This window comes from Juglans microcarpa x Juglans regia, chromosome 3S, assembly GCF_004785595.1.
Source record: "Juglans microcarpa x Juglans regia isolate MS1-56 chromosome 3S, Jm3101_v1.0, whole genome shotgun sequence".
Taxonomy (NCBI): Eukaryota; Viridiplantae; Streptophyta; class Magnoliopsida; order Fagales; family Juglandaceae; genus Juglans; species Juglans microcarpa x Juglans regia.
In genome coordinates this window covers 3,435,134-3,458,926 of record NC_054599.1, presented here as the reverse complement: position 1 = coordinate 3,458,926, position 23,793 = coordinate 3,435,134, and the positions used below count along the sequence as shown (strand labels likewise).

The 23,793-nt window shown below is 35.4% G+C and overlaps 1 protein-coding gene across 1 annotated transcript; it reads right to left on the bottom strand.

Annotated features, from left to right (window-relative positions):
• Positions 1–731: 731 nt before the first annotated feature.
• LOC121257260 (protein TOPLESS-RELATED PROTEIN 2-like) lies at positions 732–20,977 on the bottom strand. Its single transcript, XM_041158205.1, has 25 exons — positions 19,819–20,977; positions 19,179–19,358; positions 18,945–19,058; positions 18,700–18,858; positions 18,233–18,410; positions 18,025–18,151; positions 17,841–17,947; positions 17,574–17,712; positions 17,390–17,499; positions 17,043–17,112; positions 16,879–16,952; positions 16,706–16,801; positions 16,535–16,630; positions 16,197–16,324; positions 15,699–15,933; positions 15,447–15,614; positions 13,624–13,728; positions 13,410–13,550; positions 11,679–11,789; positions 11,419–11,601; positions 11,161–11,289; positions 10,533–10,628; positions 2,510–2,695; positions 1,390–1,568; positions 732–1,241 (listed from the first exon to the last, which is right to left on the bottom strand). Exons 1-25 carry the CDS (start codon positions 19,896–19,898, stop codon positions 1,028–1,030), a joined length of 3,405 nt encoding a protein of 1,134 aa, XP_041014139.1. The 5' UTR covers positions 19,899–20,977; the 3' UTR covers positions 732–1,027.
• Between the last annotated feature and the right edge of the window lie 2,816 nt (positions 20,978–23,793).

Here is a 23,793-nt window from a genome sequence, read left to right as displayed (position 1 = left end):
AAAATTTTCATTCTCATATATTCAAGAGTTTTGCTCTGTACAAATAAATTTACGTACCAATCTGCATACTAATATTGTTGCCTTCATATTCTAAATTTAAATTAATATTATTTTCAATAAAATTTACTTTCTGATCAATCATATTGAATAGATATACGTATTAAGATGCAAAATCACTTACAATTAAATTTTTCCTATATTCAATGAAACAAGCTATTCTTATTATCGTTCTGCAACACGCCGCATCGCTTGTCTCTTGATTAACGTGTAAAAAAATTAAAAACAGAATACAAGTCCAATAGATTATTTAAAGACTAAAAAAAAAAAAAAAACACTAGATTAATCAATTTAAAAGGAAAAAAAAAAATAATTTCCAAAAAATTCAAAACAAAAGGTAGCCTTTGATGAAGCGCCACCGCTCAATACCATTTGGTTGCTAGATGAAATGATTTTAAATGAGTTAAATAAAATATTATTTTTTAATATTATTATTATTTTAAAATTTAAAAAAAATTAAATTGTTTATTATATTTTATTTAAGGATTTGAAAATTTGTAATAAGATTAAATGAGATAAAGATAAATTGAGATCCTTCTCAATCCAAACAGGACCTATTCTTTATATTTTGTATTTTTATATAACTTTGTATCAATAAATTTGCTATTTTTTTTAATTTTAAGTTATTTATTACATATAAACATAGACAAAAACTAATAATATTGATCAAGCAATGAACCTAAAACTTTCTGAAAAATTTACCGGGCTAATTAAATTATAGTGTAGTTCCACCATGAAATACGTGATTAGCGTGGTGGAAGGCAAATGGCCAGAATTTTCTCCAAGAAACTTTCTATAAGTTAAATGGCCAAAAACAAAAAGAATTTACAACAAATAATACACGAGCCACGATCCAAAGCAATGGCTTGGGGCAAAATATTAAGGTGGTAACGCTTGAAAATTTAAGAACACTCTATACTTCCTTGTTTTCTTCTTCCTTTTTTTTTTTTTTTTTTTTTGGAAGGCCCCATCACCTAGGAGTAAGTTCGGATGCTTGACCACTCGGGGAAGGATTCGATGAATTAGAAGGTATCGACCCGTTATCTTGACAGGATTGGACACCCCACTTCTGCTCTACGTCTAATGGCTCCACCACATGTACGGTGCCATCGCTCATGCCAAGTGCAATCTGGTTAGGCTCAGATGGATGAGCAGCTATGACCAAAGGATAGACTGGGTTGGTGCTGCAGAAGATTTTTGACAATAAGTAATGCAGTTTAGCGCTTCGAGATGGTACATAAACAGAACATGGAGGTCACAGAGAAACATGGAAACTGATATATACTTGAATCACTAACTGTCAAGCTTCCAACAATAGTACCATTTGCTCACCTGGCAGCAGAGAATGGTATGTAAGCAGAAGGTACTATTCGGCACCTGATCCTTAAGCTATCCGCATCAAAAACTCCAACAGCACCGTCATAAAATGAAGCATAAACCAGTATACCATCACATGAATATATTGCATTTGAGATGGGAGCTGTATTTGTGTCTTTTGCAGACCAAGACCACTGCAAGAACAAGGATTAGCAAACCAGCCATAAAAAGCATACCATGTTGACTGCAATTTAAATTTTACTATCGACCCCAAAAGTTATAACGTCACATAGTCTACATATTACCAAGTCAATGTTAGAACTTTGCATAGCGATACATTCTTTTAAAATCCACAGAAAATTTGTCCAAATGAGAGCATTGGACCATATCTGGTGCCAATCTGCAGGTGCGTACCATATCTTTTGTGATGGGGTGATTGTTAGGGACCCCATCCCCACATCGTGTATTAATACATCCTTTTGTTAATGTAACGCTTACTTGCGTGGTGGGACGGGGGGGGCACCTGCCACATTGCCTAGCACACAAAGGACTGCTCCCCTGTGCATGCGGAATGAAAAATAGGAAAGGACTGAGGGAAAGGGGCCGTGCTACCTAGCTTCCACACTCCCAAAATAAACTTCATGTACCTACTGGGAAAAGAGAAATGATATTTGCAATCATGGAGTGCGCAAGTGCCACGCAATCTCTTTAAAAAAATGAATAAATACGGGACCCACAAAAAAAAAAAAAAACTAATTTTTTAATAGTGGACCCTACTCTTTTTTAAAACGATTGCACGGTCCTTGCACACTTCACAACTGTATGAAGCATTACTCCTAAAAAAAAATACCCCTCCCTACATTACTAGCCTATTTTAAGTTGTTCTGCTTCCAATCAATTAACAGTTGAAATAGTAATCGACTGCTGAAATAGTAACACCAATGAAAACAACCCTATGCTGCCAAATGTTTGAACACTAGTTTAGACCAGCTAGGAAAGCATAAATGCTGGTAAGGCTCTATGCCTCCCTCACCCCCATTTTTTACCACCTGCATCAGACTCGTTACTTGGTAATTTGATTAGCTTACCAAAAATGATAAAAAGCAAATACTGAGTGGAAGGCAAAAAAACTTACCGAGTGCAGACATTCGAGCTTGCTGTCATAGATGGAGATTTGACTTTCGTGTACAACTAAAAGATGTGCCTGATCATTATGGAACTGAACTTTAGTTTCTCCAACCAGTGGGGATTGACGACCAGCTGGTGCTTGAATGAACCTTGATTTCTTCTTCTCCCACCCATCAATGCTCCAGACACATAACTGCAACGCAATTGACCAATGTTACAAACTATCAAGTAATTATAATGCGAAGGAGAGTACTACTGTCTTCTCATCCTAATGACTTGAATCCAAAATCATTTAGATAAGTGGCCATGTTTTAGTTTGATCAGCAAAAATACTCTGCACTCGTATTTTCCAGGCCTTCAGAACTTAATACTCTTGTTACAAATAAAGGCCCTATTTTCCAGGGGAATTTAGTGTTCTCCCTATTGTACTTATTTCTTTCTTTGCCCCAAATTTTCGTTACCAAGTAAAAAATCCTAGTATGTTGTGGCAAACATACAGCAATGTCTACTTCAGGAACATTCAACCTCAGCAGCATACGCTTTATGTCACTCTTAAAATTTGGAGTTTAATACAGTCTGAAAACCCCAAGGGGTTGGCTCAAGGGGAAAAGGTCTTCAACTTGGGGATGCTCCCCCAGGTTTAAGGTTCAAACCCTTCATACAAAAACTTTCTAGGAGCCACGTTCAACAGTGAAAAGCTGACAATTTCCTAATCTGTGCGAAGGAGGCACGTTACAAAGGTCTGGGGTTTAACCAGGTCAAAGACATGCTGTGTATGCACGGTCTCCGGAGTTCCTTATCTTATAAAAAATGCATTCTGAAAGTAGGTTAAGAGGACAAAGAATTTCACGGCACCATCTTCTATTTTTCTGCACACAATTTCATAGCTTTGTTGCAAGATAATTTATTATGTACATACAATCTCACCACTGAACAAGTACTGTACTCAGGTTCTCATTAAGCCAACAGAAGGCGTTGGCTTAACAATGGATCTTAATGTCTGTAAACTCTCTCTCATGCCATCCCATCGGTTTCCCATTTAAGATGCTTCTCGCCAGAAATTTCCTTAATTCTTTCTTTTAGTTAATTCTTTTTTTTAGTTCTTCTCTTTACCGTGTTTCTTTCTTCTTTTCGTCTTTTTCTGGTTAGTTGGGCTCTCTGGTATTATTTTTCCATTTTGTGATGGGTTCGGAATGGAAGCTTCTCGTCGATTCTAAGATTTTCGAGTTTCAACATTAGAGTGAGCAGCGGTGGCGGATGCTGGAGAGAAGTCTCAAGGTTACTAAGTATGTCACTATCAATGTAACCACCATGGACTGGTTGGTCACTGTGGTGGTTGCATGCGGTGCGTTGGCAAGTCCATCGGAGTCCTACAAATCTAGAAGAAATGGCAGTCAGGTGCTGTTGGCCCAGCATTGCCATAACAAATTTGGCCGTTTTCTGACGTTGTCTGAATGTGGGAGAGAGGAGAGGAGTGGTTTTATCGCTGTTCCAGAAGGAATGAAGGGTGAAGGCCGGAGGCAGTTCGCGGAAAATTTGAGAAAGGTTGTTTCCATGTCCTCTGTTTTGGGTATGAAGAAAAGAGCTTCTCAGAGGGTAAGAAGAAAGTTGATGGGCTGGGCTTGGTTAAAAGCCCACATCTTGTTTGGAGGGTGAAGCCTCATATTGGGGGTATTTCAGGATCGGCTCCTTCGCCATCCACTGTGATGCCTGATGTTGACCAGCCGACGTCTAGGCTAGTACAAATTTTGTAGCCGGTGTCAGGCAACCTCTCGGTTGGTGCGCCAATGCCAGAAATGTTGCCATAAAGTGAAGGGGAATTTTTGCCACAGATTTCGTTGCCGGTGTCGAATGATCACTCGGTTGGAGAGACTACCGAAAATTTTGCAGAAAGTGAAGGGGGGGAAATTCTATCACAATTGAGCATCGGACTTCAGTGGTCAAGGAGACAGCAATTGTGCCTCTGGTCTCGTATGTTAAGGGTGTACAATAAGAGTTTCTCTCCCCTTGTTCTAGGCTTTCGAATGTATTGCGGGTGGAGGAGAAAGCAATTGTGTCTCTGGTGTCTCACGTTTCAATGGGTCTCGAAGCTAATCTTCCCTATTTAGGTCCTACCCCTTCTCTGTTTCAGGGGGAAGAGGTTGGTGTCAGGAGTGATCTGGGGTTTTGCAGGGAGATGTCTTAGCCTTTTTGCACCCTGACTGAAACTGTGGAGGGGGGTCGTAACCTTCAATTGGTGTATAGGGAGGAGGAGGTGGATCCAGCTCCGTTATGCACCTTATCTCCTTTGCCAGCTACGAGGGTTTATCTTCGGATTGGGTGATTCAGAAAGTGAAGGAAATCCAAGACTTGGGGATTTCTTGTGAGGGTTTAGAGGAGCAATTCAGGGCTTTACTCATTGCTATTGAGGCGGGTCGTTCTTTTTCTCCTAAATTTGTTTCTAGAAAGAATAGGGAGCTTAAGCGACTCACTTGTTCGATTAATTATGATGGCCGGGAGGGAAGTGCTAATAGAGGTAGATCTAAGGGAAAGGCTGTTTTTTCCCATGAAGCCTAAAATACTTTCTTGGAATATTTGGGGTTTTAGTGATCCCAATAAGCGTCTTCGAATTAAGAATATTTTATGTCATTGGAAATTGGACATTGTTTGTTTGCAGGAAACTAAGCTTGAATCCATTGATCGTAGCATTATCACTAGTTTATGGGGCTAACGTTTGTGGGTTGTGTTTACCTTGCTTCCAACAGTGCTTCTGGGGGTATTCTTATTATGTGGGATAAGAGGGTAGTTGAGCTTATTAAGGAGTGCATAGGAAACTTTACAGTGTCATGTTCTTTTAAGAATGTGGTGGATGGTTTTAGTTGGGCTTTTGTTGGGGTGTATGGACCATATGTGGACAGTAAAAGGAACGATTTATGTATGAGCTTGCTGGTTTGGGCAGCTGGTAGAACTTACCTTGGTGCATTGGTGGTGATTTCAATATCACTCGGTATATTAGTGAAAGATCGGGAGAAGCTACGCAAAGTTGTGCTATGAATGAATTTTCTGAATTCATATTCAATATGGATTTTGTGGATCTACCACTTGTTGGTGGGTTGCACGCTTGGGCCTTGTTTGGATTCGAAACTCACCTCAACTTATCTCATCTCATCATTACAAGTTTCCCAAATTCTCACACAAAATATAATAAACAATTCAACTTTTTCAAATCCTAAAATAATAATAATAATATTAAAAATCATATTCTAACAATATTTTATTCAACTCATCTAAAACCATCGCAACTCATCTCTGAATTCAAACGCAGCCTTGGTCTCGCTTGGACAGATTTTTGGTGTCTCCTTCTTGGGAGGCTCCCCACTCTACTTTGCTCCAGAAGAGACTAGCTAGGGTATGTCTGGACCATTTACCTATTGTTCTGGATTGTGGGGGCATTCATGAGGGTAAAAGATATTTTAAGTTTGAAAAAATGTGACTGAAAGTTGAAGGTTTTGATGAGAAAGTAAGGTTGCGGTGGTCCTCGTATCTTTTAGAGAGCTCAACAAATTTTATTTTGGCTGGGAAACTTAAAGCATTGAAGAAGGATTTGAAATGTGGAATGCATGTCTTTGGACATATTGACTATCAAAAACAGTCCCTTTTTTAGGACCTACAAATTTTGGAGAATGGGGAGGTGAGTGCTCCTCTTTCTGAGGAAGAATCATGCAGGAAATTTTCTATCATGATGGAGCTGGAAAAGTGCTTCTAATGGAAGAAATATCGTGGAGACAGAAATCGAGAGCCCTTTGGATGAAAAAATTGGATGTACTAAATTTTTCCATCGGGTGGCTAATTCTCATCAAAGGAATAATGTGATTGAGATGCTTCAAATTAATAGGTTTGTTCAGATCATGATGTTATTAAGCGGCATATTGTCAACTTCTATGAGATCTCCTTACAAAAAAATTTTCTTGGAGACCCAAACTTGATGGTTTGTCCATTGACATTATCAATCAGATAAGAGCTATTTGGTTGGAGTGACCTTTCGAGGAGGATGAAGTTTTTCAAGTGAATCCTGGGATGGCTAAGGATAAAGCACCATGTCCAAATAGGTTCTCTATGGCTTTCTATCATGATTGTTGGGATGTGAGGATATTATGAAGGTCTTTATGAATTTCATTTTGTTGGAAAATTCGAAAAGAGCCTCAATGCGACTTTTATTGCCCTTATTCCTAAGAAAGTGGGGGCAGTGGAGATGAAGGATTTTCGACCCAGCAACCTTGTTAATGGGGTGTACAAGATACTCGCTAAGGTACTTGCTAGCTGAATGACTGCCATTATGAGTAGCATTGTATCAAAACCTCAAAATGCTTTTGTGAAGGAAAGACAAATCTTGGATTCGGTTCTAATTGCCAACAAGTGTTTGGATAGTAGAATTAAGGTAGGAACACTTGGGATGCTTTGCAAATTAGACATAGAGAAGGCATATGATCATGTCAATAGGGACCTTTTGTGTTACTTGAGAGGTGTGGTTTTGGAGAAAGATGGATTTCATGGATTAGGCATTGTATCTCTACTATTTGTTTTTCAGTTTTGGTGAATGGTGCACCGGATGGGTTTTTTCACAGCTCTAGGGGATTAAGGCCTCATTTGGATGTTGAGATAAGATTAGATTAGATAAAAATAATAATAATAATAATAATAATAATCTGTGAATAGTAGTAAAATTGTTTGAGTTAAGATATTTTATGGGGTTTTCGGAAAGGGGAGAGAAAAAATTGAATAAAAATATTATAAAGTTAAAATATTGTTAGAATATAATTTTTTAACATTATTTTTGTTTTAGGATTTGAAAAAGTTGAATTATTTTATGTGTTTTGTTGAAAAGTTGAATTATTTTAGATGAAAAGTTGAAGATTTGAAATTGAAAAGCGTTTGTGTTTAAGTGATGTTTGGATGTTGAGGGGAATGAGATTTCTCATCTCATCTCATCTCAACATCCAAACGGGGTCTAAGACAAGGGGATCCTCTTTCCCCTTTCCTATTTGTCATTGTGATGGATGCACTTAGTCGCATGTTGAGTGCTGCTGTTGATGGAGATTTTCTTGCTGGTTTTTCCGTGGGAGGTGTTCATATTTCTCATCTTCACTTTGCTGATGATACTTTACTTTTTTGTAAGCCGGACCGTGGTCATATTCAATGTTTGAGGGCTTTTTTGCATTGCTTTGAAGCTGTTTCAGGCTTGAAGGTGAATCTTTCAAAGTCTAAAATGGTTCCTGTGGGGACAGTATTTAACGTTCGGGGATTGGCAAACATCCTAGGCTGTAAGGTATCATCACTATCCATGTAATATCTTGGTCTTCCATTGGGGGCTGCTTTCAAAACAAACTCTATCTAGGAAGGTGTGTTAGAAAAGATTGATAGAAGGTTGTCAGGATGGAAAAGAATTTATTTTTCAAAGGGTGGTAGATTAACTCTTATCAAAAGCACTTTATTCAATCTCCCTACATATGTTCTATCTTTATTTCCACTACCTGCAGGTGTAGCATCTCATATTGAGAGAACTTTTCGTAGTTTCATTTGGGGAGGAAGCCAAATTTCATCTTGTTGGGTGGGATAAAATATGTTCTCCGGTAACTTGTGGTGGTTTGGGGATGCGCAATTTGAGGACTTTCAATAAAGCACTTTTGGGGAAATGGTTGTGGATCTATCATTGGGAAAGGGAAGGCTTGTGGAAAGTTGTTATAGATTCAAAATACGGGAGCTAGAAAGGGGGGGAGGGGGGGGGAGGGGGGGGGGGTGTTGGCGTTCTAATGAAGTTAGGGGGGCATATGGTGTGGATTTGTGGAAACATATTTGTTCCAGATGGGAGGGGTTCTCCAACTTTTTCAGGTTGGCGGTTGGAAATGGTCATGGTGTTTACTTTTGGCACAATGCTTGGTGTGGTGCAAGGGCTCTTAAGTATGTGTTTCAATCTCTTTACGAGATTTCTAGTGATAAAGAGGCTGTGGTGGCTGATTTGTTGGTAAAAAATAGTAATAGTAAAAGAAAGAAGATATTTTATTGACATAGAGATAGTGTTCTAATGGTTCTGGAGAATTGGGATGTCAGTTTTTTTAGAGCGGCTCATGATTGGGAACTTGGAATGTTTGCTGAATTTTTCAATTCCTTGTATGCTATGTCATTCGGTAATGTGATGGAGGATAGGATGATTTGGATTCCTGTTGGGAGTAATAGGTTCTCGATGCGTTCCTATTACAAGGCTCTCTCAGGATTCTCTAATGATCATTGTTTTCCTTGGAAGGCTATTTGGAAGTGTAAGGTCTCTCCAAAGATTGATTTCTTTGTATGAACTGCTTCTCTTGGGAGATTGTTCACTACTGATAATTTGAAGAATCGTGGTCTCATCATTATGAATTAGTGTTTTTTGTGTAAGAAAAATGGGGAATCTATGGATCATCTTTTGTTACATTATGAGGTGGCTCGGTTCTTGTGGAATGATATCTTTAACCGGATTAGTGTGGCATGTGGGTTATGCCTGGAAGAGTTAAGGATATTCTTAGGTGATGGAAAGGTATTAGGGAAAATGCTCACATTGTAGCTGTGTGGAAAATGATCCCACTTCGCATTATGTAGTGTTTGTGGATGGAGAGAAATAAGAGATGTTTAGAAGAAGGGGAGCGTTCCTTGGATGAGCTGAAGAGATTATTTTATAATACTTTATTTTCTTGGGCTTCGGTCATTAGTTGTAATGAGGACAGTTTTCATGATCTGTTTGAACTTTGTACCCCTCACTAGTGCTTTAATGGTACTTAGGCATTTTCTATGTATACTTCATGTGTACTTGGGATATGCCTATTCCTATCAATAAAATTTTACTTTTACTAATAAAAAAAATAATAATGAGTAGATATCGCACCAGATACATGCCTTACACTAAATATATACTACATATCATTAGGCTTGCCACTATTTAAGAACCAGTAAAAATTCATAAGAAATCATCAACTTATTTCAACCAACACATAACGCGTGATTTTTCTCCATCCTTCCTAGACTATCTTCAATCTTTCTCTCGCTCTTCTCTACACAATTTTTCCCATGACCACAACTTTGAAGGAAAACAATGAGTTTTTGGTTGAATATTCAAAACCACTAGAATATATGATATTGCACTATCATAGACACATCCTCATATCCCAACATCAATTAACATGTTCATAATATTTTTCATATCTCGAATTGCATTTATAATATCTTTGTATCAGTATAAATAACAAAATATGTTATGTCAAAAATATATTTAAACTTTTACACTATTGGTCGGGCCTCACAGGATGAACTCTAGGTTCAAAAATATATTTAAACTTCAAGACCAGGGCTTTGAAGAGATAGACTGGATAATGGCCTTCAATTGAATAAAAAGTCGTACATTTTTGCAGCTGGATTTAAACGACAAGGGGATCATCTTACTAAGCTGATGTTTCTATTGTCCAAAACAGAGTGCCAGGTTGGTCCAGCTATATGTTTAGGACGAGAAAGGTCATTACCCAACACTACAAACGTCCCATCAAAAGTAGAGGGCCCTGAAGCTGAGATATGGACAAGGTCCTACCTTTTAATAACAACATTAAAACTTAAGGTTCATTTGGATACTTAGAATATTCAATATATCCGTGAATAGTAATGAAATGGTTTGAGTTAAGATGTTTTATTGGATTTTGGGAAAGGAAAGAAAAATTTGAATAAAAAATATTATAAAGTTAAAAATTTGTTTGAATATAATTTTTTAATATTATTTTTGTATTTTAAATTTGAAAAAGTAGTATTGTTTTTTGTGTTTTGTTTGGGAGTTTGAAAAAGTAGTAATGATTAATGATTAGATGAAAAAGTTGAAGATCTGAAATTGAAAAGTGTTTTGTGCTTGTGTAATGCTTGGGAAGGAAAAATCTGATAATACTTTAGAAAGGTTGTGTTGCCAAAATGACCCTTAAACTTCATCAGACAGCATGTTATAAATTATAATATTCAAATTTTAATAGTCATACACTAACCTGTGTGTCAGCTCCTGAAGAAACCAAAGCATTTAAGGTTTGGGAAAATGCAAGCCCTGTAATCCGATTCTGGTGACCCTTGAGCTTGGTTTTGACCTGCAAACCGTACTCAAGCTTGAATTGCATTTCCATAACTAGACGCCATGCAAGAAAGCTTAAGGTCATCAAGAGGTGGATGCTTAGATGATTAATTCAGTTGGGATAGAATGCATTAAAACCTTGACTCAATGATAAAAGAGCAATACAAGACTTCATCTTTTCATAATATGTAATGTTTCTGAAAAACAATTCAAAATTCCAACATGACCTTTTTTTTTTATAAGTTCCAACATGACCTTATAACACATAAATCATCCAACAACTCAATTATGTCCTGTACTTGTGAGAACTGCCCACAATGACATTAATATAAAGTAACATGTAATTGGTTGGTCAAAAAAATTCCAAAACCTTAAATAATAATATCATGGCTTTGCAAGGATGAGTATGCATTAACACTAGCAACGACAAGATAATAAAATTATTCCCCTCAGCTAAATGATAGGATTTTAATTAATTGGATATGCATTATTGATAAAGAAAAAAGGAGCTTACAGAAAGAATGAATCAAACATACAAGATGCCTCACCTCATCAACCCTGACATTATAGATTTGAATAGAAGAATCTTCCATTCCAACAGCAATAATGTTATTATCTTGTGGGTGGAATGCCAGAAAAGTCGCTGCAGGAGGTGGGGACATAAATGTCGTCATGACCTGAACAGCAGTTACCAGGTTAATGCAGTCAATGTCAACTTGGTATAAGAACTTAACTACATAGGACCCAGCTAATTAACACCGAGTTTTCCCATCACAAAACAAGCAAAAGCAACAAGAAGAACAAACCTTAAATGTCATCATGTTGAACAAAGAGACCTTCCCACCTGATGCAGACATGACATAAGAATCGTTTTTAGATAGAGCAATACATGCAGCACACTCTTCAGTTGGTTTGCTGTCATTTACATCATTACTCATAAGAGTTCCATTGGGGGGCTGCCACAACTGCGGTACTACATGCGCGGTAGCCTGAGTATTTTCAAGTGGGAGCCATTAGAAACTCCTTAAACGTATCAGGAATACTTATGCATGGGTAGAAAGCTAACCTTTCCCACTGGATTCCTTTCACTACGTTGCCATTTCCAAAGTTTATGAACAGCATTGGAAGCAAGGGCCAGTAGAGCTAGGCCACTGTTAGTGTAGATCAGTCGTACAACCTGCAATTTGTGATTCATTACATGTGAATTATAAAATATTTTGATATAGGAAACACAAAAAGAACAACCATGTTCTTTACTTATCAAAAATAAATAAATAAGAACAACTCTGTTCTTTTGTAAAACTAATGTCTATGACTTGTGTCAACTATATATATTATAAACCAAGTGAATAAATTATTCAGTAATCTAAATACCCCTCTTACATTGTTGCCATCAAAAAGGATTACTTTTAACACAGCCAACATCTCTAAATGCATAACAAGCATGTTTAAATTTATTATGCATAGACAAAACACCATTGTTAGAAGTGCAATCATATAGGTCCTGCTCTCTTTCCCCCGTCTGAGGTTAATGATTTTCCTGAACAGATTTGTCTACTTACTCTTTAATTAATATCTCCATTTACCCATTAATGACAAGATTTATAAAACTTGGGAACCAAAAAGATGAGAACATATGTAATTTATCATTATTGTCACTAGAAGTTTGCACCAAAGTTGTTAGTTGAAGAATTAACGAAGCTTGTTACATATCAAAACTTTGTTGGCAAAGAGGGAAACATACATTACAAAATCAGTAACCCCAGTTGCTCGTGCTCATTGTATTTTTCTACATGGAAAGATTTGATTGTATATAGAATACTTATCCCAAGAAAAAAAAGATTTGATTGTATATAGAAGTCATAAATTCAAAGCAAAATACCCCTCAGCCATAAGAAATGAACAGGAATTTACAAGGGACACGACTGTCATCAGTCTTTTCAAAGAAGACTAGTATAATCTAGTCATGAACAAGAACTTCTAGCCTTACAATTATGTTTATTAAATTAAAATTGAGTTTTTTTATCATGTAAATAATAAAAGAAAATTATCATTTTTAGGGGTTTAAAAAATTACATTACACAACTTAAGAATGGACAAATATAATTGGACACTCTTATAAGGGAATGTGAACTATTATTATGGACAAACTGAAGATTGTTTTCATTCATATCAAGATTCAAACTCCAAAGTCATCAGGACCCATGAGATTATAAACATTCCCTTCCATGTCTTCAGTTATGTCTTCACTAACCCTCTCTTATAATTTCTTTTTATCACTAACCCTCTCATATAATTAGCCAGTGCATTTCACCAATTACACCAACTATATATTATTAAATTTTCCCACATCATACGGGTGCATGGCTGGAGGTAGTAGATTGACCATTCTTTGGGCACTATTTAGTTTGATAACAAGTATTTATTAGGACTAAAGAGTAATGAACAAGAGTGCACAAGGCTTTCAACAAAAGTTTTCAGTAACTGACAAGAATCGACATTCTTGAGTTCCCTTCCATGACATGTCATCAAGAATGTAGTTGACTTGTTAAATGAAGTGCCTTAACCGTCTTAAGATGAAAAGCTATAAAGAACTTACCATGCCAAGCTGTCAGATACCAACGTAAGGATGACCAATAAAATAACAAGAATAATAATTATAATATAAACCATCCATACAAGCACAAGCTTTCAAGTCTATTCATTTGAGAAAATAAATATATATTTTCTTCCCTTCCTAATATAAAGCGAATTGGAGCAAGCAACTTGTGAGCAGTCACATGCTCAAACTGCCTACCTTCCCTGCTGTGAAGGAGTCGGGCAATTGTAGAACCTTGAGCTGAGATTTTTCCACAATATCAGATACTTTCCAGCTCAAAATCTTGTCTGCATCATCTGAGATCCGTGGTTTGACATCCAGAAGCCTGCTACTGTCCCCCTGTGGTAAAGTGCTATGAAAACTTCGAAACTAGGTACCACAAACAACTTTACGCAAAAAAAGATAAACTTACAAGACTACTGACGGATACAGCAGGAGTTCTATCAGAACGTTCCAGTGTTGGAGCAGCAGCAGGAGAAACATTTGCAAATGGGCCTAAGGAGTTACCAAGCAGAGGCTGCAAAAAACATATAAATATGCTGAAGAGACTGAATCAAGAAACCTCCATGGCAAAATAATAAAAAAAAAAGTAAATCTTTTTTTATGAATAAATAAGAAAAGTAAATCTATGAAGAAATCATACTAGAGAAAATAATTAAAAGGGAGAGGATACCACAGATGTCTATTGAAAAACCAGCTACATAGATTAATACATTTTATATTGACTGAATCAATTGGGCTTCCTAAAGGCACAAAAAAATTTAAAAAAAAAATACAGGGTAACAAACAAAACATCTTCAGTACAGAACTTAGTCTTCAAATCTGACAATACTGGTATAGGATTCCCCAGCAAAATTGGTAACAAAACTAGGCTTAGGGAAGGCTACATATACAAATATATATACATCAAAATAAATATATATATATATATATATCCCAAAGATCCAACAAAGTACCATAAAATGTGCTTTGAGTGAAAGCACAAATACTTGTATCCAATATATTTGTTTTATGACAAGGAACCCCAGAGACCGTGCAAACAGTGTCTTTTATCAGGTTAAACCCCAGGCCCATGTAACCAAATCTGATATATTCAACCCATCAAAGTCAAAAATAATGGTTAAAGAGCCACTAATGTTCAATAATTCACGTTCAGGCGGCCACATAAAGGCAGAAAACGGAATACTTAACTGATAGCTATGCGCACGTAACAAAGTGGAGCTTGCTGAAAAGACGTTTCCAGAACGCAGTCCATTGTATTTGATTATCTAACCAAAAGTATTATTAACTATGGGATCACCAGCATATGACCCAAACATAAATTTAATTTCACATCATGGCTTAGTACATCCCACAGCAATCATCAGGACAATTCTTTAATTCTCAAGTACCAAAATGAAACTTCACTTCTTTAAGCTGCTTACATTCTGAAACTTGAATTCCTGGATGAGACTTGATCAACATCAAATAATATTACCTCCTAAAAGTATTTGCATACTACTAACCCCTAGGGGCTGGATCAAGTGGTAAAGGCCGTGGTCTTGGTGGTATGCTCCCTCCAGGTCTAAGGTTCGAATCCTCTTGGGTGCAAACAATTTCTAAGGGCCATCGAACTGGGAGAACTTCCCCTTGAATTACCCAAGGTACATTTGCGGAAAACTCCTTGCTAAGGGCATGTGCACCTCCGGGATTAGTCAAGACTTTGTTCTCGGACACCCAGTGCCAATCAAAAAAAATATTTATATACTACTTCAAGTTTTTATCATGGAATACAAATCGCAAAAGAAATTGATGTCGACAGTATGGTATTACAAAGCACGACAATAATCAACAGTAACATTTTATTGAATACTTGTGTTCAACTCTAACCTTTTCTCCAAACAAATGTAATATATTAACTGCGACATTTTTTGTAAGAGGGAACCCCATATTATTGAAAAAAAAGTTTGATATTATGCGTTTTCTTTAGTTAACAGATCTATCAAGGTTCACATACGAGACAACTCAAACTCGTATCTGTTCCACATAACCTTAACTCAAGTAAACTACAGAATTATATTTCATCTTAGTGCAGGCTTCTCTAATTAGACTTGCGGCCTTAAGCAGGTCTGAGTCGTCTGACTGACATAAGAGATAAAGGTTTTCTTGATAACATTACTTTGTATCAGGCTACATGAAATTGTTTGAAGATGCTAAATGTGACTCAAAAAATCAAAGCACCGGAGTCTGGACTACCTTAGAGTTAATGGGCTCAGAAGGGCCTCGACTTTTATCGGTGGCCCTGCTCTCCAACATCTTTATCAAGCGCACACCATCCTTGTTGGCTAAAACCTTGATACCATTGTCACTAGTTGTGACTGCCAACAATGACCCCTCTTTGTTGAATCTCAGTCTAGAACTAGCCTGCAAGAGAGAATAGAATGAACTTGGGCTTCACTATTCAATTTGAATACCAGTGATTAAATGAAATGGCAGAAGAATACTAACAGGCAATCCACCATCTGCATCAACAGCTATCAACATATTTGTATTATCCATATCCCAGAACTTGATTTGAAAGTCATCACCAGCAGCCAAGAACCTGTTCCTGGTTGTGTCAAACTGGACAACACCTAAGGAGCGGTTTCTAAAACCAGAATATGTCCGTTTTATTGCCCCTTCACTCTCATTCCACTCAACTAGATGAGACTCGCCTTCTTTACTCGTTCCACATGAGAAGAGCCTGCAAGACAGATAAAAGTACCAATGCTACTAGTTATTGTAAATGGTAACAACACAAATGATCAATAAAAAAAAATAGAACAAAATGAGCTGCATACTAATGTGCATCCTATACAAGGAAAATGAACTGAAACAGTTTTCCTGTGCAGTTTATGCCATCAGATATTTTTATATGTAATGATAGAGAATTGAAATATACAACAGATGCAGAAAGAATTTAAACAAATGCAAGTCCTATGAAATCTTTTGATAGGCATGCTTTACCTGGTTCCATCTGCACTATATGCCATCATGGTGCACCAAAGTCCAGGTGCATCATAATCCACTCTAGATCTCAAGCAATCATACAGCCAAGCTTTGATTTTCCCATCAATGGCAGTAGAGAAAATAAACTGCACATAAGGACAAAATGGGTTGGAAAATTAACAGTACAGAGGATAAAGCCAGCTGAAAAATATAAGATTTGTTAATAACAAGAAGCTATCAGATCTTTCCAAGCGGGCCATGTTTTACAGAAAAGGGATATTGCACTGCCAACAAAGTCAACACGTCAAAACAATAACCAAGTATAAAGCTTGTAATTAACTTCTTAATGAAATTACTTGGATATTTTCTTTGTAGTGAGGACAGACAGAATATACAGGAGCTTCATGGCCTTCAAAAGTGTACTGTCTCCGTCCAGTTACAGCATCCCATACCTGTCACATAGAATACTATAATGAGGAACCTCAACTTTCTTATTTATTAAAAAACCTCTAGATCTTAGTTGATACCTTAATAATTTTATCATCGCCGCATGTGACAATACACAGTTGCTTGTTGGGATGAGCAAACGCAATATCATTAACACCACCAACATGAGCATCAATCTAAAAGATAAGATTATCAATTATCAGCACCTTGCCATTACCAGGGAAAAACATAATATACAGGACAGAAGGCATACCTCAAAATGTTGTCTCAGTTCTCCAGTTGGATTGTACATATATATTTGAACAATATGTTTTGAAAATGCAACGCCTAAACCATGCAGATAAAATTAAAGCCAGAAAAAAGTGATCTAATAATGAGGATATAAACTAGTCCCAAGTAAAAAAGTTGTGTACAAACCAAGCATAAGTCCATCAGGCCCCCAAACACATCTATTCACCGATATCGCAGCATCATTGAGTAAAGCTGTCTGGTAGCATAAAGAAGATTAATTTGAAAGGACAATCACTTACAATTCCTAATACTCAATACTCATGTTTTCACCAGTAGATAAGGTGTGCTAAATTGCCTGGTGCTAAAACCACTTGATTATTGCACCAGAACGTTTGAGATTAAACCCCAACTTCATTAGTATTAGGGAGTTTACAGGCATAGGGAAGATCCCTCATTGTTAAATTTGACCAGAAGAATAACTAAGTGAAACTAGAAGTCTATGCATAACTTAACAGAATTGTAACTAACAATACCTGCAATGGCATAGAAGCACCTGAGAGATCCCAAACCTTGAAAGGCTTATGTGCCAACCTTTCCCGGGACCCAACTTCCCATACACTAATGTCACCAACATTTGTCCCAACTACAAAAAATATTTGAAACTTTGATAAATGTACACACAAAAATTTTGGTGAAGAAAAATTATTTATTATTAACCTAGAAGAATTGTTTGTTGCTGTGGATGAAAGTCCATGCTCATGACATTAGATCCTTGACTGAGGGTACGCATAACAGCTTTAGGAAGGTCATCTTGCGAACAGATGTTAGGAGTATGCATTACACCGGAAAAGGACACCTACAAAGACCATAAGTAAGCATAAACTTTCCATAAGTGAGAAAGAACAAAGAATAATGTCCTAAAGGCCAAGCAATTAAAAACATGAAACTTGAGCTTGCAACAAATACTGTCTTGTTCATCCACACCTCATCAGACTGGCCAATGCGAATTCGCTTCAAGTGCTCTGAATCAGCAGATTGATAATCTAGGCCTGTTACACCAGTGGGAGTCCTTGGGTGTTTCAAGAATGCAGCTGTACATATCAGAAAATTATCAGTAAAGCCAAGTAGTAATGTTTAAAGCACTGAGACACATCACAAACATCCTCACCTGCACTAGAAGGCTGCACAAGACCAGGTGAGCCGGCTGCCACTGCAGCATGAGGTAAAGAAGGATTGGTGCCTGACATCCACCCAGCAATAGCACCAGGAGAATGTGAAACAACAGGCTGAAAAGGCTGCACATAAGAGGCATCCAAGAATTATGCTATAATGCTTTTTTCCTTCCTTTTGGCAGGTAACAGATGGAAAATACATACACCATGGGCACCAATAGGTGGAAATGCCCCAGCCTTAGGAATTGGGCCCATCAGGGGGCTGTTTGTAGGAGGAGGACGAGCTCCATTAGTCGTTGGAGTGCAAGAATGATCCATGAAGAGTGTTTTAATATCAGGATTTGGACGAGGATTCTTGCAAAGTTGATGCTGCCAGTTTAGACTGAAAATTGAAAGAAACATATGAGTCTCCAAGAAACAACTATCATCAGAGAAAGTCAAGGCACAAGTCTTCAGTTGATTTAATTTTATTTTTTAAAACTAACTGGTTGAGAAATAACCAAAGTACTTATATAGATATACACATGCACATATATATTTATAAGAGAAAACCCAATACAAAGATAACCAAGCTACTCCTGACAACACTGGTCCATAACAAGAATTTTAAACAGAGTCCATGACCACAAACTTGCAGGTTATATCTAACTTGTGGAAAATGTAGGAATCACCTCTGGTTAATTAAGGTCCTCAGTCGCGAACTTTTGAAGGATGGAAGCACAAGCTTATCACGAAACAGTGGGTTTGCCTCAATTAGCTTTTTGAGTTCTATAAGCATGATGTTTCTAGCCGATTTTGTGTCTCCATACTTGGAAAGCTGCTCATTTTGCCTGATGATACAAAACAACAGGAGGTATAAATTAAGAAAGATCACAAGGCAGTACATTCAAATTAACAGAGAAGAAAAGGTAGATACCTAAAGTTTTCGAGAGTAAGCAAATGAGTGATCTCCTTGAAAAGTTCCTCATTAAAGGATGCGAAAACCTTAAGGTCTTTCACAAGAATCTCAACAGCCTTTGCTCGATCCTGCCTGAGCAGAAAAGACATTAAACTGAGCTATGCTTTGCAAACTGGAAACCAAGTAAAGATTTCAAGGGGCTCCTAGAAATTCATAAGGTGGTTGTTGACAGAAATAATGTTGAATACTCACCTATCAAGAGCTTCCAAGTACTTCTGCTTCCTAATCTCAAAGAAAATCTTCATTGAATATCGGTTGTCCTCTACCTTTGTGAAGCCACATAAATAGCGCTCAACTTCATCCCATTCACCCGCCTGGACCTGATCCTCGAAATGCTTCATGTTGAAGAAAAAGCCAGACTCTTGTTCTAACCTAAAATTTTGGAACCCAATTATTAGCATACAACAAAAAGGCAATATCGTGCATCTGTTTTAGCCAAGTTTTCATGCTCCATTTCACTGCCTGAGGAGAGGCAGAAAAATGAGAGAAGCCAAGGCCACTGGTAGCGAGCTCAATGCAGAAGAGGGCTACAGCACGCAAGAGAAGTACTTATTCAATTCCCCAAATTACATCTTACACTCCATTTTATATTAATTTTCCTTTTTTCCACGCTAAATAAAGTTAGCTTGGTTATTAAAAAATTAGCTCAGTTTTTAATGAAATATGAGCTTTTTTGGTTTTTTTTTTTTTTTCCTTCCTTAGGCTAAACAGAGGTCGAGATATTAAATGATACTTAAAAATTTTGCATTCTTTTTTTTTCCCCAAGCTAATCATGCTAACCAACTAGATGCTAGGATGTGAAAAAAAATTAAATAATAAATAAAGGACTTACTTGTGAACTGTTTCCTTGAATTTCTCCTCATCCAAGAACTGCAAAATCAAAAACACCAACTCCCTACTTAAGGAAGACATAGTGCCCGGTAATCCTAACCGCTCCAGCGCAAAGATCCGATGTCAAACCGAAGCGTCTAAATTCACCGCAAAAAGTTACAGGCTGTCCCAAAATCCTCTTTCAACCGGTAAAGGTCGTAATTTGGATGAAAAGAACAATACCCAGAAACTATTTCTTCTTCAATTTTCTTTTGGCACTAAATTTTGCTTCAAATCATTCATGAAGTACCTCACCCAGGGCCCCAACTTACACTATCACCCCTCAAATTTCTTAACCTTCAAATCAGTACGAAGCAATGTCTTCATCCAAACATCACAAAACCCAAATTTTAATACAGCAGAAGAAGCACGATAAAATATACAAATACCCAATAGTGAAGCTCTTTTTTCTTATAAACCCCTACGTGACAAAAGCCCGAAATAAACCCTAAGTTTTAGCTCCCTGCGCAAAGATCCAACCCTACAACAGCTTTATCTAAATGCAGGTGAATGTGAGACAAAAACAAGCACCACAGCTTGATTTTCTACAACGTCATGGAATTTTCTTTGTTCATTTCCAAATCAAAAAAGAGAGGAAAATACATAGCCTTACTGGTCTTCAGAGAAGGGCAAAATGAATCAATTGTAGGACTAGGGTTTTCCGGCCTCTCTTACTTCTTCACCTTCTTCTTTTTCCTCTGAATGTGCTTTGCAGATAACCCCGCAACAACCCTCACGTCCTCTCTGTCTAAAATGTCTTACTTTATTTTCACCTCTATATATATCTTTATTTATTACTTTCCTCTCTCTCTTCAGGACAATGACAAAGGTTCTGCTGTCTGCGCTCTGCGTCGCTCTCTCTCTCTCTCTCTCTCTCTCCCCCCTTTCTATATATCTATATATATAATACATATCCACTCTGTACCTGTAGAACTTTGAACTTTCGCTCACTCTTTCTCTCACTCTCTCTGCAATTACTGTGTCACTTTCTTTCTCTACCTGATTTCCTTTTCCCTACTCGCGACTGTGGACTACAGTTTGCTGTTGCCTGTTGTGTTTCAAAACAATACCTAGGAAGTGGGGAAAATCTAGGCAGCCTGTAATCCCCTCTTTCGTTCTAGTCTTTGCATATTTGCATTGCATGAGCTCCTTTTGCTGCCTGATATATCTTGTACTTCTGTCTTGTACTCTCCGCTTGCAATTGAGTAATTAATCTGGGTTAGAACAATTAGACTAATTGAGTTTGAGTTGAGTTGTAAGGGTTTGTCTAGTTCTTTGATTGCATTCAGTTTAATTGAGTTTGGTTTAAATTTAGATTTTTTTTATTATCCAGATACTCAACTCTTAAATTATTAAACTCATCTCAACTTAAAATCTATTTACACGTGAGACTCATAACTTTTTTTAACTCAATACATCTTCATACGTAAAACTCATAACTTTTTTTAACTTTCTATAAATACATATAAACTCCTCTTAACATCTAAATATATTTAAATTCATTTTAGATGGACTTTACAAAACTCATTTCACCATCTTAATTCACTATTATTCATAGATAATTCAATTCATCTCAATATTTAAACACAACTTAAATAATAATATTTTATAAATTTTATTGAAATGGATTTAATTTTTTAGATTAAAATATTTGAAATAGGTTGAAATAAATTTAATTTTTTTATAAAAAGTTAAAAAAAATAATTAATCTCATCAATAAGTCGAAGAGTTAACAGTTATTTGAATGATAATATTAGTTGAGACAACCATCATTGTATCTACAACCGAAGCTTTTGAATTAATTAACAAGAAAAGCTCAAAAGTGATAAAATAATAAAAATGGTGTAAATATCGCTTTTATAAGATGGAAAAGGAATATAATATAGCGTTAATCATTTACAAAATACTTCGTATAAAAAAATTTATGTGAAAATTAATTCTAAAAATATAAAATCATGATGTTTTATCTATTTGCAATCGTATTTTTTGGCACACCTAACAAATCATTGAAGTGAGTTCCACTATGATAAAAAGTATGGGTATTTTACCTTTTTTTTATAACCATAATATTTTTTTTTAAGTTCTTTAACCATAATAATTAGTATCATAATAAGTGGTGTATTATATAATATACTAAGTTGATAGGAGTTAAAAAGTTATCAAAGCTTAGATTTTATTATCTTTAATCACAATTAAAAATAATAATAATTGGAGACGAAAAGTATTGTATATTGCTATATATAAAAGAGAAGTAATGTAATTTCGACGTGGAATTCTACCTATAAAAATAAGCATTCTACCTATTAAATTTAAAGTGTTATATTTATGAAACGATAAATCTTTTAAAAGTAATGTTTATTTATGAACTATTATAATTTTTAAATTTTATTTCTTTTCTTACATATATAGATATAAATCGATTAAAGACTTCACTCAAAAGCACTAATCCAATATTTATATTATTTTATATTTTAAGCATAGTCATATGACTCTAATGTGGTATTTTACCAATAAAAGTAGTTATTTTACCTATTAAATTTGAAGTGTTATGTTTATGGAGCGATAATCCTTTTAAAAATAATGTTTCATTATGAATTGTTATAATTTTTAAGTTTCATTTCTATTTTTACATATAAAAATATAAACCGATTTAAGTATTTACCCAAAAACATTATTTCAACATTTATATTGTTTCGTTAAATAAACCAGCATATAAACCGTTTCAAATTTCATCACTATAAAATCCAATCTCTCTTTAAATTTCTCTCCCTCATACACAACATACATAACAATCCACGTATTGCGCGGGTTATAGGCTCGTTATTTATTAAACATGGATCAGAACCTAGTTATTATTAGTCTTGAAAGGCCTTGTTTGGTTATGATTATATAGATGAAAAGATATGAGAAATCTATTAATAATAATGAGATGGTTTGTGAATAGTAATTAAATGATTTGAGTTAAAATCTTGAGAAATAAGAGTAAAAAAGTTAAATAAAAATAGTATAAAGTTAAAATATTGTTAGAATATTATTTTTTAATATAATTTTTATTTTTAATTTGAAAAAGTTAAATTATTTTTTATGTTTTGTTTAAAAATTTAGAAAAATTATAATAATTAGAAAAAAAATTCAAAAATTAAAAATTAAAAAATATTTATATTTAAATAATATTAAAATAAGATAAAATGAGTTAAAACCATTTGTTGAACCAAATGACACCTAAGTATACATGGCATGCGTGGGTTATTAGTTTAATTTTTTTCTCCGACTGTCACTGGTTACTACGCACTTTCTTAACCAGTCAAATCAAACAATCAGTTAATCATTTTCTCCCACTTTTGCTCTTCAACACAAATTAATTTTTGGAAAATATGAATTCGACCTCCAAATTGACTATACTTAATTTTTTATTAAAAAATAATAATAATTAAAAAAGTGTTTATTAATAAATGTTGGTTAAAGAAGTATTTATTAATAAATATGTGAAAAATGTTTAAAAAATATGTGAAAAAAAATTACCATTATCGATCTAGCTATCAATACCTTTTATCGGTATAAGTAGCAGAACAGTCGTTTGTTTTCAAGAAACATCTTATCTCATCTCATCTAATTTCACTTCATCATTATAATTTTTTTAAATTCCTACATAAAATAAAATAAACAATTTAACTTTTTTAAATTTTAAAATAAAAAAAATATTAAAAAAAAATTCTAATAATATTTTATTCAAATTTTTAATTTTAATCTCATCTCATCTCATCTCTGAAAACAAACGAATTCTTAATTTTTTCAAACTCCAATTTCCTTACATGTTAATTACACGTAAAAACACTTCATTCTTTCTAAATACCAAAAGGATAAGATTTTTGTGATGGTTAAAAAATAAATAAAAGTAGTTTTATCATGTAGTAATATACTATTTCTTATCTTTTAT

Bases quoted from the DNA above. Each gene is read 5' to 3' on its own strand.
- LOC121257260 (XM_041158205.1), bottom strand. From the start codon at position 19,898: ATGTCTTCCTTAAGTAGGGAGTTGGTGTTTTTGATTTTGCAGTTCTTG. The intron at 18,859-18,944 runs GTATCTACCTTT...TTGTATCATCAG, and splicing joins CTTACTCTCGAAAACTTTAG to GCAAAATGAGCAGCTTTCCA. The intron at 17,113-17,389 runs GTATTGTTAGTT...TTATGCTACCAG, and splicing joins GTGCTTCTATGCCATTGCAG to ACAGCTTTACTCAATGATGC.